General features: G+C 41.4%; 2 protein-coding genes across 2 annotated transcripts in view; both read left to right on the forward strand.

Annotated features, from left to right (window-relative positions):
• Positions 1-15766, forward strand: part of LOC134816918 (transcription activator BRG1-like) — a 762051-nt gene that overhangs the window by 278521 nt on the left and 467764 nt on the right. The gene's annotated exons all lie outside the window — the stretch shown is intronic.
• On the forward strand, positions 14172-15171 carry LOC134823867 (arylsulfatase B-like). The gene is made up of 2 exons (XM_063835467.1): positions 14172-14356; positions 14507-15171. Exons 1-2 carry the CDS (start codon positions 14188-14190, stop codon positions 15169-15171), a joined length of 834 nt encoding a protein of 277 aa, XP_063691537.1. The 5' UTR covers positions 14172-14187.

The following is a 15766-nucleotide window of genomic DNA, read 5'->3' on the forward strand; positions in this document are numbered from 1 at the left end:
CACCATGGTTTTCATTGATTTCAAGAAGGCGTTCGATAGTGTGCATAGAGGTTTGCTCATGAAGATACTGAAAGCATATGGCATACCAGAAGCCATAGTGCGGCTCATTGAGGGTATATATACGAGCACAAAGGCTAAAGTAGTTACAGCTGATGGTATAACAGAGATTTTTGATATCCTGGCTGGAGTACTGCAAGGAGACACTCTTGCCCCGTACTTGTTCATTATCGTGATTGACTATATCATGACAGTGACTATAGACGATGATGACTCGGACTCTGGGTTCACTCTCAGGCCTGCACGGAGTAGAAGGATTGGTGCCGAGAAGATCGCAGACGTCGAGTTTGCAGATGATGTTGCCCTTATCACTGATACCATTGAAGGGGCAAAACTACTCCTGGACAGGCTTGAGAAAGCAGCACTGAGTGTTGGGCTAGCCATGAACGACACTAAAACTAAGTTCATGACTCTGAACATGACAGAGGAGGCGAGTAGTCTTAATAGTTGTGGTGGAAACCAGCTGGAAAAGGTGACAGACTTTGTTTACCTTGGAGCATGGATAGCAACAACAGAGAGGGACCTGCGGGTCAGAAAAGCTAAGGCTTGGGCAGCCTGCCACAAGTTAAAGAAGATGTGGAAGTCTGACCTTAGAAGAAGACTAAAGATCCGTCTATTTGTTGCTACTGTGGAGTCAATACTTCTATATGGTTCTGAAACGTGGACGTTGACAGAGCAATTGAAGAAACGCATTGATGGCTGCTACACCAGAATGCTAAGGATGGCACTAAATGTGGATTGGAAGCAGCGCAAAACCAACAAAGAAGTCTATGGCAACCTACCAAGAGCAACCATGAAGATCCAAGAGCGCAGGATGCGACTAGCAGGCCATATCCACCGGCACCCAGAACTAGTCGCAAACCGCTTGCTACTCTGGGAACCAACTCATGGGGTGCGGAGTAGGGGGAGACCAGCCATGACTTATGTTGATAGCCTACGAGCTGACACGGGTCTCAACGACACTGGAGAAATGGGCGGACTTATGGCGGATAGAGTTTTATGGAGACAGCGCATCAATACTCGGACGCTGAAGCCGCCTTAAGTCAAGTAAGTCAAGTAAGTCATACTGCAACCTTTAGGTCCAAAAATATACCCATTATGCTCACTTAAAAACAACTCTAAATCAGTAAGCTGTCACTCTATTAATGCACCACACCGCTACCTCCACTCCTAATAGTTATACAATAAATTCTACAATCCTGATTTCGTATCGTGATGGAGACCGGTGTCCATAAAAAACTTTTACTAGGTTGCCGTTTGGTGTGAGCAATAGTGAATAGCACGCACAATCTTTTGCCCCGTCAACCTATATCTAATCTATTCAAAGAGTGACAACCATACTACACATTGAATTAGGATTCCTTTAAATATCAAATTGAATTATTGTAAACTTGTTTATTCTGTAATAAATGGCATAAAATTGAAATTTTTGTTTAACTGAAATTTTTGTTTAACTGAGAACAAAGAATTAAAGCCTCGAATGCCAGGATCAGCAGTTCGTCCTGAACAAGCAAGGGTTCAAAAACACTTTAGCACTAAGATATGCTCTACCTATTGCTAACATAGCCAAGAATTGTATTTGTGGTAAGAGAACACATACAACCACATCCTTCTCTGCAAGAAAGGAGGCCTTTGTTAACAGCAGACATAACCGCGCCTGAGAGACACCATTGCAAGCATACTTGAAAAGATCTGCAATGAGGTTGTTGTAGAGCCCATGCTCCAGCAATTTACTGGGGAAAGCCTTCGTCCAGGCAACATTCTGGACGCCGGGGCAAGGCTTGACATTGCAGCCAGAGGTCTGTGGTAAAAATGGAGATGGCATTCTTCAATATCTTCAATATAATCCAACGCTGACCACAATATACCCCAGCTAAGATGTATGCTAAACATGAGAGAGAAAAGGAAAGAAAATATGGAGACCGCTGCACCCTAATTGAAAAAGGAACCTGTAACGGCCTAGTATTCTCGACCACCGGAGGTACAGGCCCCCAGGGCCCAGGCAATTATGTTCCTTAAACGGGTAGCAACACTCCTGACAGCCACGACCAGCTACGACAAAAGCCTTGTCATGAAAAATCTCAGACATTGTTTGAGTTGCTTAAGACCGTACTCATCACTGTGAGAGGACACAGAGGACGGTGCCATCAGAAAGCAATCCCTTTTACGAGCTGGACCTCAATTTAGTGCACACTAGCAACGATGAAGACATGAAGACATCTTGAATTGTTGTTTTCATGAGCGGTGACAGTGTAGACGACCAGGAGTAGTCGTAGAGAACGTATACGAAGAGAACATAGAGAAGTAAGGAGAGGGAAAGAAGACAAGAATTTAATTTACTATAATATATCTCTGAAAACTGGCCACGGGCCTAAATATTACATATCAATCAATTACAATTCATTAACATTACCAATATTAAAAACTATCGAAAATATTCAAGAAAGTATTCTCTAGCCAAAGGGCTCAATATTTAAATCTAAATCTTCAATATTGTCTGGTTTATATCGCAACTTGGGCCCTCTGTCCCCCCTTATCGAAATAACCTATAATATATTGATTGTTATGAACACATGATAACTATTACTCGAGCAGTGATGACAGGATATGTAAAAGCATGTGGGACACATGCAGTGCAGTGAGAACTTGTGCTATTCATGCAGGGATGAGCATTTGTAGACCAAGATAGTGAAGCTAAAATGTTTGGAACAGTATACAGCTGTAATGCAATGTTGATTGATGCTTCATATCAAAGGCATTTAACTGCCTTAGAAGCTTTTGATGGGGGAAAGTTGAATAAAAAGAAAAAAATGTTGCACTCATGGTTTCAGAAGTCGATTTCAGGCATTGAACAATTATGTGGTATAGCAATTAACATGTAACAGGTAATACTTCGTAAAATATTTGTTCCAAGACCGCCGACGAGTCCAACTCGGCGCGCGTTTTGGTAGGTTATAAACTTATAATATAGCAATAGATAAGTTGAACATTGTTAATGGTCCGGCCCGGCGCGAGAAGAAAGCGGCGCGCGCTACTTCGAAGAAATTTAGACGAGTAACATCCGTCAATAGATAAGCCACAGGCTGCCCACTGCCTATCGTACATACATACATAACATGCATAGCGATAAGTTCTTTTATCTGTGAGGTTCCCGGGAAAAAGTGAACCAAGCATTATGATCCTCGCGGCGCGCGCACGTCTAGGCAGCGTTGTCCTTTAAAGTTGTATAAAAATCGTGTGCCAGGTTTTATAATCAAAAATGTATTACGAGCAGCTGTGACTTAGTCGCGCGCTATTGTAGCACTATGCACTACTGGGCCGCGCCGCGCATCTTCTCGCAACCACAATGCAGATCGGCGAAATACGAAGGATTGACTTCGTGAATCAACGCGCGCTACGGCAAGCGAGAGGGCTCTGGTTAGAGCAAACCATTGTTAATGGTCTGGCCCGACGCGCGCTACTTCCTAGCACTTCCATCGGGAAGAAAGCGGCGCGCGCTACTTCGAAGAAATTTAAACGAGTAACATCCGTCAACTAGTAATATAGTACAAAATATTATATGTAAGAGCCGCGCAGTTTATTTTTCCTCATAAAGCACATTCCCAGCATTGCGCGCATTGTAGGTTTATAACCTATTAAGACGCGCGCCGAGTTTTACTTGTCGACGGTCTTATTTAAAACAAATATTTTCGGGTATCGCCCTTTAATGCGCGCATTGTTGTATCACGTTGCGACCCCCACGGTCGTTTCACTATGGTGGGTGTCAAGTAATTTGCGAGCATCGCGAGAAATCTCAGGTGCAACTGTACAAGAAGAACTCGCGTGCGCGAAGCGATAATCTCAGTGCTAAATAGTTACTGCGTGCACTGCAAAGTCACATTTAGAAAGTTCCAGACTATTTAATGTTGTGTGTGAACTTTTTTGATGATGTGATCGCTATGTTGACAAAGAGCTTATCTCTGGGCTCTGGCTTTTTAAATTTTTATCTTGCAGCACTTTCTTAATCAATTATTTTTACTTGCTGTACATGGGGACCCTGGGCTTCACTATATAAATACTTAAGTCTTGGTATTGAGACTATTAAATCAGTTAAAAGCCATAATTTTAGTCACAATATTTACAGAATGGAGCTTCCAAACTAACCACATAATTCAAATTTGTATTATTGGTATCCTAAGAATAATACATAATACGTAACAGAACTAAAATTCATCTGTATAATAAACTAACAATATTACATAGGTACGTCAGTGCTTCAAAGAACTATGTTTTTGAAGAAGTTTCAAAGTTAATATTTGGTTCCATATCGGGTAAAACTATTAAAGGGCATGATAACAGGAAAATAGACTGATATCATACTGTTTCCGGTCCAGTAGCCAAATCTCTAGACGGGTACTCTGTTACTTGACGTTTGTGATAACATAAAAAGTGGTATGTGGTAGATATTTATATAGCATACTCTACAATCTAGATCTTTAAAACGAAGTAAGAGGTATCACGCCTATACTAGTCGTTTATCTCTCAGTTAAATCTACAATTCTAACATCATTGGGCAGCATGAGACAAGCGAAAAAAAAACATACGAATAGATTTCAAGCTCATAAAGGATCGTTGTTGGAGACCGGAGATTCAAAACTAAAGTTTGATAGTCGAAGTTCTCCTGTAAAATTAGTCCAGGTAGAGCACTTTCGTTTGACAAAGTCCAACCTTAGGGTTTGTCGAACTACAGTTGTACGTGTCGAACTTGACTATGTGTACCGAATTTACCGTGGTAAAAAACATCTTCACACCGTGAAATGTGCAAAAAACTACAAAAGGTTCGCCTTAAGATCGTCTATCAATAATTTAAGGAGGCTTTGCCGAGACAACCTATACGCCCGTTTAATTTTTACAGGGCAGCCCAGAAGTAATTGGTTCTGAAACAATTCAAGATTTAAATCTAATCCCTTTAAAGTAGGCGGCTCAGTTACTTACACATTATTACCAAAACAATTAAAATATACCCAACTACCATCTATAGCCTATTGTCTAATAATAGAACAATCTTCAGCTATAAACATGGCAATTAGAATGTTACCGGAGTGTGCAAAATAAGAATTATTTCCTGAAACTTCTATACAAATTTCCCTGTCAACTTTACCCTTAACCCGATTCCTGACCAATGTTACTTCCTCAAACAATTACCTACACCATTAACAACTGAGCTTCTATACTTGATATTCAAATGAAGCGGTAAGTAAAAATTGATAATATAACTAAATAATTTCCTAAAGTTTGGGAGCATATCTTGACATATACAGTCGTAGATCTCAACCCAGCTTCTGCCTTCTTCACAATATAATATGTTATATGTCCCTAGAGAAGACAGAAATGCCGCGTTGACTGAACGGTAATTGTCCTGAGAAGATTTCCGATAACGTCGGTAAACGAGTTGGGGCCAGAAGTCTTTCCATCAAATGCAATGAATAAGGGTCTGAATGGCAGTTCTATCCTGTGAAGGCAGCAAATACATCTTTGCAATTCCCGTCCAAGATTCTTCTCCAAGAGGGATATAATCCCATTGTGACCGGTGAGGTCCGGCGTTGACGTTAGTCGCGTCACAGCCACAAGATCTAATTGGCGGTGTGTCGATCCCTACCTCCTTACAATGCGGTCAAGGTGGCAGCAACTGAAAGTGGAAAACTGAGCAAACATTTGAAATAGTTTTTTAGAGTTAAGTAGAATTTTTACGAGCAATTTTACAGATTATTTTGATTTAATTGACTTTAATGTTGATGAAAAACTTACCGGTTTCATTCTCCGTGGCTGCAAATCCAAGGTAACGACCAGATGGCTGCGTTACAAGGGTCGTGTTTCTCAGTAACCTTCTGTCTAATCTTGTGTTGATCCAAGGCTAACGTACCTGGTTAGATAAACACTTTTACCTCAGTAGAAGGGGATTACCCTTTATGACTCACTAATTTCTAGAGGGGATTTCTATAGAGGGAGTACAGTTTATGACTCACTAATTTCTAGAAGAGATTTCAAGAGAGCGAGTACAGTTTATGACTCGCTAATTTCTAGATGAGATTTCTAAAAGAGATTTCTAGAGGAGAGGTTACCAGCTATAACTCACCATTTTATAACTCTTAAAGTTTTTATAATGTACTAGTGTAGTAGTACGTGCTAAACCACTTTACAATCGATCTTCGAGTTTTCTAAAAAGGGCCCCGGCCCAGTTAAACCAATCAAATATAAACTATATATACCTTAGATTATACGATTTTAGGCGCGAGAAGTTCCCCTTTGTAATGTGATCCTGAAGCAGACGCCAAAATACGAGCTCGGGAAGCGGGAGCTCTGCCTTTAGAGGTACGTATCGAGAATTGACTCTGACGAAATTCGCGCGACGCACTACTGGCCGCGCACAGGGGTGTAGGAGGAAGCGGGGAGGGGGGTTGCCGTGGCAGGATCAAGGTGGGGCCTCGCCCCCCTCCCATAAAAATCTGAGTAAGGGGCCAAAACGGACCAACTTTCACTTCCAAAATTAGGTTTCTAGGTTTCAAAGATTTTGTGGAAAATACTGTTGTTCATGTTTCATGCTACTGATCATTATAGCCGAATATATTTTTTCGTTTTCTGAAGTCCGTACCTACATTCGGAAGGCTGTGGATGAGTTGGTTTCATATACTTAAGATTTTGGCCAAGGCTGTGACGAGCGAGAGAGAGATGACGACGCGAGAGAGAGAGAGAGAGAGAGAGGGACGAGAGAGAAGAGAGAGATGAGAGAGAGAGCGAGAAGAGAGAGCGGATAGAGAGGAGAGAGGCGAGAGAGAGAGAGGAGAGGAGAGAGAGAGAGAGAGAGAGAGAGAGAGAGGAGAGCAACACATCTCTAATTGGGAATATAGACTCCCAGTGACACAATGCTGAATCCCACGAGCCTTTTTTACTGCATATCTTCATCCATTTCACAGCGACGCAATACTAAAATGGTCACAGATATATCCCCGTGCCACATTGGAACTTTATATATTCTGTTACTATAATGCCACATGACTTGTGTTGTGTGTAGGTGACCTTGACTACTCTCTTTGTCACTCCGTTATTTTCTGTTTTTCTTTTCCGATAGTCCGATCTACGACACTAAAGATATACTATATTAAGACTATTATTAAAATGCCCTCTAGGGACGTTATATGTTGAAAATGTGTCACGACGGGAAGAAAAGTGGATAACGCTAAATTTTTCTCAGGGGAGCATTATCAAAAAAGGTAAAGGACCAGCGGAGAGACCACTTTCATTATCTCGTATACGTTTTCACTCTATCAGGCCGCGCAAACCCCTCACTACGTTCGGGTGTAATCATGCGCGGCCTCAGAGCGCGAGGAGCTATTGCGTTATAAATGGCCCTCAGGGACGTTATATGTGATAATGTGTCATGAGGGAGAAAAGTGATAACGCTAAATTTTTTTCCAGGGAGCAATATTCAAAACAGGTATAGGACAGCGAGAGACCACTTTCATTTATCGTACTACGTTTCCGGCTCCCACAGTTAAATAGTTTCAAAACAAATAAACCTGGCGTCTATATATTAGACACTATATTGTATTCATGCGCACGATCACATTACACCCCTATTCCCAATCGAAAAACAGTCGGGCATTCTAATATAATAATAAGCTTGGCTATGTTGTGCTGAGCGCGATAATTACCGACAGCTTGCTGGAGGGAACGAGCGGGCACGGAAATTCGCAAGCTATTCAGTATTCTATAAACTGATAATCTCTTCACTTATCAGGCGCCGCCAAACTCCCCTCACTACCTTCGGGCGATATCATGCGCGGCCCTCATGAGGGCGAGTCATTATTGCGTTATAGCTGTACCCATGTTTACATTATATTACATTAAATGATTTAATGAGTCGAGCACAGTTCCGAGTTCAAGCGAGTTTTGAACCCTTATCCGCCCCGAGTGTCAACTGCAACATATCTTTAAACTGAGTCACCTACCCCCTAACTCCGCCGGTACGAGCCACCTACAGCCCCTTGTCACCCCAACCCCCCCCCACCCACACCCCCCCCTTTATATGCGCCGGATATCTCATCGCTATTTTTGGAAGCGGTCCTGTTTCCAAAATTCTCTAATTATATATATTACACAATTACGGTTAACCCCCCCCCTCCGTCCCCCCCCCCCCCCCCCCTAAACTGTCTCCCACCCCTAAAACGCCACGCTTGGATTGATTGTGATCCATCTTCTTAGAAAGTATTCTTACCTAATCATTTGTAACTCCTTAAACATAAAAAAATATCATTCAGACCCTACCTCAGCCTTAGGAACATTTTTCTTTTTGATAAAATTGTGCGAACTGCCAATAGCGTAGAGTGCAGTTGGGTTTCAAGTTTTGTCGAGATGGCCATGTGGCCATAATCTATTATTATTATTATTATCCTGAAATTGGAACTAAATGATGCCATAAGGGCATCTTTTTCACATTGTACGCATTTTTTACTTTTGAAAAAAAAGCTCACAATTTTAAACTCTGGAATTCATTAATAATAACTCAGTTTTGGTCTAGGATAGTGCTAATTTACATATTTTAGCAACTTTGTACATATGGACTGGTGATATGGAAAGTTATACATTACTCCATTACTAGCCAGGGTACCCGTTCTAACCCTAAAGTGGTGTCAAGACACAAGAGACTAACATAATATTTACCTATATAATTCGGTTTTTTTGACACCATTGGGGGTCCAATTATTGTTGCTCTTAAAACTCCTAATTTCCTTGGCCAATTTTTTAATTTTTATGTGATTTGAAGGCCATTAAAGCATTTGACCCATGTCAAAAAACGTTTCAGTTGTATATCTTTTTACCGGTTTTTGGCGGGAAAAAGTCGTTTTAAAGTTGATCGGCCGTGGTGTCAGTAAAATGGCCACAGATAAATATCTATTACTAATCGTCTCGCTTTATATATAGTAAGATTACTACCCTCCCCTAAATGCACCTGGCCGCCCCCTAAAATGTCATTGCATTTTATCAGATTCTGGCTCTTGAGACTAACAAGCACCATAAAACAGGGTACCAGCCTATTAACATCTTATTTTTATATTTAGCATTAATGGTATTTTTGGAAAGCTTTGGCAGTCAAGGAAATTAGTTTTATTTTTTAATCGCAATAAACATCCCCTCAAAATGTATACTTATCCCCCCTAGAAATGTAATTTTAACCTGATCATATTACACCGGCTATTCCTAAGATGCAATGCAAACACTTCGTTAATATTTGATGTTAATAATCAAAAAGTGCCAAAACAAGAGCTATTATCGACACCATGCGAAACAAAATAAAAATTTGACATGTTAGGGGAGAAAAAAAAATGACATTTTAGGGGGCATATCATAGGTTTACATAAAACTAGTAAGTACAAAAACCGTAGTTTTTGACATTCAATTTTGCTTAAAAGAAGTCAATCTAAGTCTATAGAGAAGGTCAGATCGATTACTGGGTTGGCGTTAGTTACACTCAGGACACTAAAAATTGCCAAGATGCAGGTGATTGTTAAAAATCCCAAAAATGCAATTAAAAAACATGCAATTTGCACCAAGGTTGGATGAAATTCACATTGAATCCATTTTCCTTTTGTGCCAATGATAGTTCTATAACTAGATATCTAACTACAGGTGTAAATTTTGTTGGGACTGGAAGTTACTGTTTTGCCGTAAGTTCTGGGTATTCAAAAAAAGTCCCAAAAAGTCACAAAAAGTAAATTGACTAAATTCCGCATTTTTTCTTCAACAGAGAGAGAAATCTGGTCGACCACTCAGAAATAGGTTAATGAGTCCCAGAAGTGGCTTTAAATTAAATTAATTGGAGCAACATTCTGCGGCTACACAACCTGTTTTAGCTGGAGTTTTAGGGTGGTTGCACGTGACATTTTAGGGGGTGATTACGGGTTTTGAGGTACTTCCTTAGTGAGTGAATGTTTTCAAGTAGTAGCTTTATGTTTTAATAAGACAAAACAAATAGTACTAGAGACAAAAAGATACATCAGGCCTCCTGTACATTTTGTAATTATGGACACATATGGAGTTTACATTTTAGGGGTGGTGTTTTAAAAGTGATTCCATTCAACGTCAAAAAAATTGTACCTGATTTTATTTTCAAATTCCAAAATCTTCCTGTCAGGCTAGAAAGGTTTCAACTATATTCCAAGACATTCAGAACCCTGTAAATTTAGCCCTAACTCGCAATCTGGGCAAAAAAACAGGAGACGTTTTAGGGGGGTTTACCCGTACTATTAAAATAAAAATTAATGGAACTATTGGCTCTGTTTATTCTCCGAAATTTATAGCATTAGAAACCAGGCAGCAGCTAAACAGAGCGGTATTTGGAAACTGTTTATCTGTTAGTTATTTCTAGTGACGATTGCCATCTGGGTTCAGTTATCGTTTCAAAGTTTCAAAGTTAATTAGGTAGACTATTGCTTGGTATAAAAGCTATTCCTAAGCTACCCTGTCTGGCTGTCTACTTCTAGGAAAGTATAAATTGTGTTCATTTATCCGGTAGCTAGCAAACCGTGCAGTTTTGTAATACCTTTAGTTCAGCTTTTTATAAGTGGAGGAGGGAGAGGAAGAGGGAGAGGGAGAGGAGAAGGAGAGGGAGAGGGAGAGGGAGATGGGAGCGGGAGCGGGAGAGGGGAGGGAGGAGGTGAGAGGGAGAGGGAGAGGGGAGGGAGAGGGGAGAGGGAAGTGGGAGGGTGAGAGTGAGAGGGAAGAGGGAGAGGGAGGGGAGGGGGAAGAGGGAGAAGGAGAGGGAAGAGGGAGAGGGAGAGGGAGAGGAGAAGGGAGAGGGGAGAGGTGAGAGAGGGAGAGGTGAGAGGGAGAGGGAGAGGGAGAGGAGAGGGAGAGGGAGAGGAGAGGGAGAGGGAGAGGTAGAGGGAAGAGGAGAGGGAGCGGGAGAAGAGGGGAGAGGGAGAGGAGAGGGAGAGGGAGAGGGAGAAGGGGAGGGAGCCGGAGAGGGGAGGGAGATGGAGAGGGAGAGGAAGAGAGGAGAGGGAGAGGGAGAGGGAGAGGCGGAGAAGAGGGAGAGGGCGAGGGAGCGGGAGAGGGAGAGGGAGAGGGGAGAGGGAGAGGGAGCGGGAGAGGGAGAAGGGGAGAGGGAGAGGGAGAGGGAGAGGGGAGGGAGAGGGAGAGGAGGAGGGAGAGGGAGAGGGAGAGGGAGAGGGAGAGGGGAGGGAGAGGGAGAGGGAGAGGGAGAGGGAGAGGGGAGGGAGAGGGAGAGGGAGCGGGGAGAAGGCGAGAGGGAGAGGGAGGGAGAGGGAGAGGGAGAGGGAGAGGGAGAGGGAGACGAGGGAGAGGGAGAGGGAGAGGAAGAGGGAGAGGAGAGGGAGGAGGGAGAGGGAGGGGAGAGGGAGAGGGAGAGGGAGAGGGAGAGGGAGAGGGAACTAATAGTATTTTGTCCACCTGGTTCAACCGTGGTTAAACCATACAAGATGCAGGTGCGGAGCTGTCCTTTTCCAATACTAGTACCAAACATTTATTTAAAGATTTAGACAATGAAACTAGTCAGTGTAATAAGCGCAAGCGCGAGCACAGAACTTTTTTTCTCCGATTTCCGATAAATTTGGTACCAAAATTTGTCTAAAATGTGAATAAAAGAAATCACGTGTAGCATTTTCGGAAAAAAATGCTACACGGCGTTGTTCGCCGCGCGCGTTTTTTTTCGCGCAAATTTTAGTTTTTGCCTATACTTTCAATTTTCAGTTATTATCACATAATTATTATTGGCATCGTAATCAGGGCTCATCGAGACGAAACTTTTAGTACTAATATTTTAGATATAATGGAAAAATTATTTTCAAATTTTACAAATTGAACACAAGGGGTCCCCCTTGTGTAAATTATGAACATTTTTGAAAAATTGGTGCTTCAAAAATTATAATTTTGGTACCCAAGTTGCGTCTGCTAATGTCATTACGATCTGTAATAAATATTTCAAAATATTCAATATTTTAGGGTTATAGGCATTTTAAGCAATAAATTTACCCATTTTTCGTCCTTTGTACATTTTTGTAATGCACAGGAGGGCCCACATATAGCCTCGACGTTATTTTGCTACACGGTGATTTGCATTATTCACACTTAGAGGCATACTTTTGGTAACAAATTTAATCAAAATCAGAGACATAAAAAATCTGTGCCAAACCCATGGCGCTTATTACTAGACTAACACAGCGAGCTTTCGAAGGATTTCTACGTTTTTAGTTATTTAGCTTATAGGTATCACAATGGGTGTCCTAAGTGACTGCGTTAAAAAGCTTCCATAATCCATTTTCGTTGAAGGGCACCCTAGAAAGGCATCTCGTAATAAATTTTTCTTCTTTTTGTCACCCACCTGTCAGTCACTTTCTTCATATGCTCAATTTGTATCTCAAAACCATTACATGTATATCCCGTATAAACATAACGCGAAACTGGTGACAGCTTTATCAGATCTATCAAGTAAGGTTGGCCAGTTGCCAACAATGTTAAGGATGTTGGTTGCGTTTCCGGGACTACCATGTTTTACGCAACTATGTTAAATCATTCTTTCCAGAAAATTTTATTGGGGCTTTGCCTTTAGTCATTACTGTGTATTCTTTGAATTCTACGACGGTTTTTTGTTTTTTAATTTAGCGTTTGTCATATGAATTTGGAATCTCCAGGCTTTCTGGAATCTTAAGTTTTTATAATGTATAGTAGTACGTGCTAAACCACTTTACAATCGATCTTCGTGTTTTTTCTTAAAAGGCCCCGCCAGTTTTGGAAAACAACTTGAGTTGATGTATTTTCGGACGTGATTCCGAATCGGGCTACCGGACAATCATGAAACCCAGATGAGGCAAAAAAGTTGGCCCAATTTCCGCCCCTCAGCTGCATATACTCATATAGTCTAACTGCACTGGCACTGCAAATAACTTAGCTGTTATAGATGGAAAACTAGTACACACTTATCAAAGAAATATCTTCAAACATTGTCAAAATTATCATTTTTCTGGGCAACGAGCAAAGAGGCACAAACGTTGGCCCCTTTTTGCCCCACCTGCCAAGGTTAAAAACATTTTGTTGTCACTAAGCTTTTTTATTGAGTAAAATCAAGCTATGTTTAAAACGAACTGTGTTAATTGTGTCATCATTTCAAATTAGCAGGGTGGATCTGGTAAGACAATCATCCACACTCTTAGTGTGCATTCTTCCTGGAAAGTGCGGCAACCGATCTGACCTTTCAATTGTGGAATGAAGGGAAAGAAAGGTTCTATACTGTGGTAGATGCTCACTGCCAGGGAGGAGTAATTTCTTCGTGTCACCTCACAGCATTATTATGAAGAAGGTCGAGACATGTACCGAGGAGCAAACCTATATAAAGTACAAACTGATAAACGATTCATTCTCAAGGGAAAACTTCCTACAACCAAGCAGATCAGTTTGTTCTATGTTGGGCCAAGAGATGTAATTTCCATCAAGCTTTCCTGCGCATGAGTATAAAATAACACTTATACCCAATAGTATCAAACGCCGTTTTATTTGTTCTTCTACTACGACAACATCTACTACCACAACAATTTTCAGTTGACCGTATGGGGCGATCAACACTGCGAACCCAACAGCAGCAATTTCATTTGAATCGATACCATTACTGCACTGATGATGCCAGACAAGGAAATGCTCGGAACTCATTAAAATGCAACTTAAATGCAAGGAAGCATAGGGAAAAAGCAAATCATAAAAAACCCTGGCGAGGTAAGAGGACCATAGCTGGAGAGCGATGCCGCAGCAAACATTATCAGTGAGCTATAAGACAATGGGCCAAATGCAGGACAAATAATTGCGATAGACGCGCATAATTATGACCAAGATGGATGGTCGATCTTCTCTGCGTGGTGGAAACTGGGTCACCTCCCTGAGTTCGGAGACTTAAAAGGATATATGTGGAGGAGGGAATAAATAATCCGTGACTCCTTGGAAAGAACAGGCAATCAAAGCAAAGAGAAGTAATGATCTGGTATGACGTTTCCATAACAGATATAATCGAATCACGCTTTATTTTCCTTGAGAACAGTGCCATTAGTCGATTTGCTGTTCTTCGGTGAATGATAATCAAAAGCTATGATTTGTTTCGTTGTTCTTTGTGCACTGTCGATAGTGCAGTCTGCAGCATTTGACGAGAGGCAACCTAATATCATTTACATCCTGAGCGATGACCTGGGACATGCAGACGTCGGTTTTACTGGAGGGAGAATCAAAACACCAAACTTGGATAAACTGGCAAAGGAAGGTAGGGACTCAGAAAAACATGCACATTCAACCCCAGATCCAATCTCTAACAAATTCAAACAAATCTAATAATATCATGATAAACAAAAGTGGTTTAAATTTACATCATGTATAAAACGATAGCTCGATTTGACGAGCTGTAAAATTACAGGTGTGCTCCTAAAACAGCACTACGTCCAGCCGATTTGTTCTCCAACTCGAAGTGCCCTAATGTCAGGCAGGTATCCAATACACACAGGATTTCAACATAGCGTCATCCATCCCGGGGAACCCTGGGGTCTTCATCTGGACGAGACCATCATCCCTCAGATACTTAAGGAGTATAACTACTCAACTCATGCTGTGGGAAAGTGGCATCTTGGTATGCACACATGGTCCTACACCCCTGCACATCGTGGGTTCGATGACTTCTTTGGGTACTATCTGGGAAGTCAGGACTACAACACCCACATAAGGGGCGGAGGATATGATCTGAGAGACGATTACTGGACTAAGAAAGGCAAGTTCGTTGACGATGTGAGATACGATCTGAAGGGACAGTACAGCACGGAGCTTTACACTCAGCGGATGGTAGATCTGATCTCTGACAAGAAGGCTCAAAAGAACCCCTTCTTTATTTATATGGCTTATCAGAACGTACACGCTCCTCATATGGTCCCTCAACGGTACATAGACCAGTATTCGACCCATATAAAAGATGGACAGGAAAAAACCTTCGCAGCGATGGTCAGTGCAATGGACGAAGGGATAGGAAACATAACCGCAGCACTGGAAGCAGCAGGTTTGGCTGAAGTAAGAGATATTTACCCTCTGTAGCACACATTTTGCTATTGCACACATTTTCCGACACTTGTAAAAATTTCACGGATTTTCGACACTTGTAAAAATTTCACGGATTTTCGACACTTGTAAAAATTTCACGGATTTTCGATACTTGTAAAAATTTCGAGCATTTTCGACACTTGTAAAAATTTCGAGGATTTTCCGACACTTACTTGCTGTACATAGTTATTCGGTTACCAGAGCTTTCAGATTAGAGTTACTCTATCTTAAAGAGAATAGAATTTTAAGAGCAAGGATTTTTGAAAACACTCTTGTTTTTAATCGAGTACCCAATTTAAAAGTAGGTAAAAATTATGTTGTAGTAGGGTGGTTAACAGCAAGCAACCATATTATAGAGGTGAATGATATGAGCTAATATGCAAGAGATCCGTGATTTATCAATTGAAGATCTGCGCACAAAGCTGAAAGAGCAAAAACTCTGTTATGGTTATGAGGTTCTAACAATTTGTGAACGTCGTCGCAAAAAGTTTGAAAAGCGATTGTTCTTACACATGCAAGGAAAAGAAGCACCCACCCTTCATAAATGTGCTGATAATAGGAGTGAATACTTTTTGCTTGATATAGAACT

Source organism: Bolinopsis microptera, chromosome 1 (genome assembly GCF_026151205.1).
Source record: "Bolinopsis microptera isolate Bmic1 chromosome 1, MBARI_Bmic_1.0, whole genome shotgun sequence".
Classification (NCBI taxonomy): domain Eukaryota; kingdom Metazoa; phylum Ctenophora; class Tentaculata; order Lobata; family Bolinopsidae; genus Bolinopsis; species Bolinopsis microptera.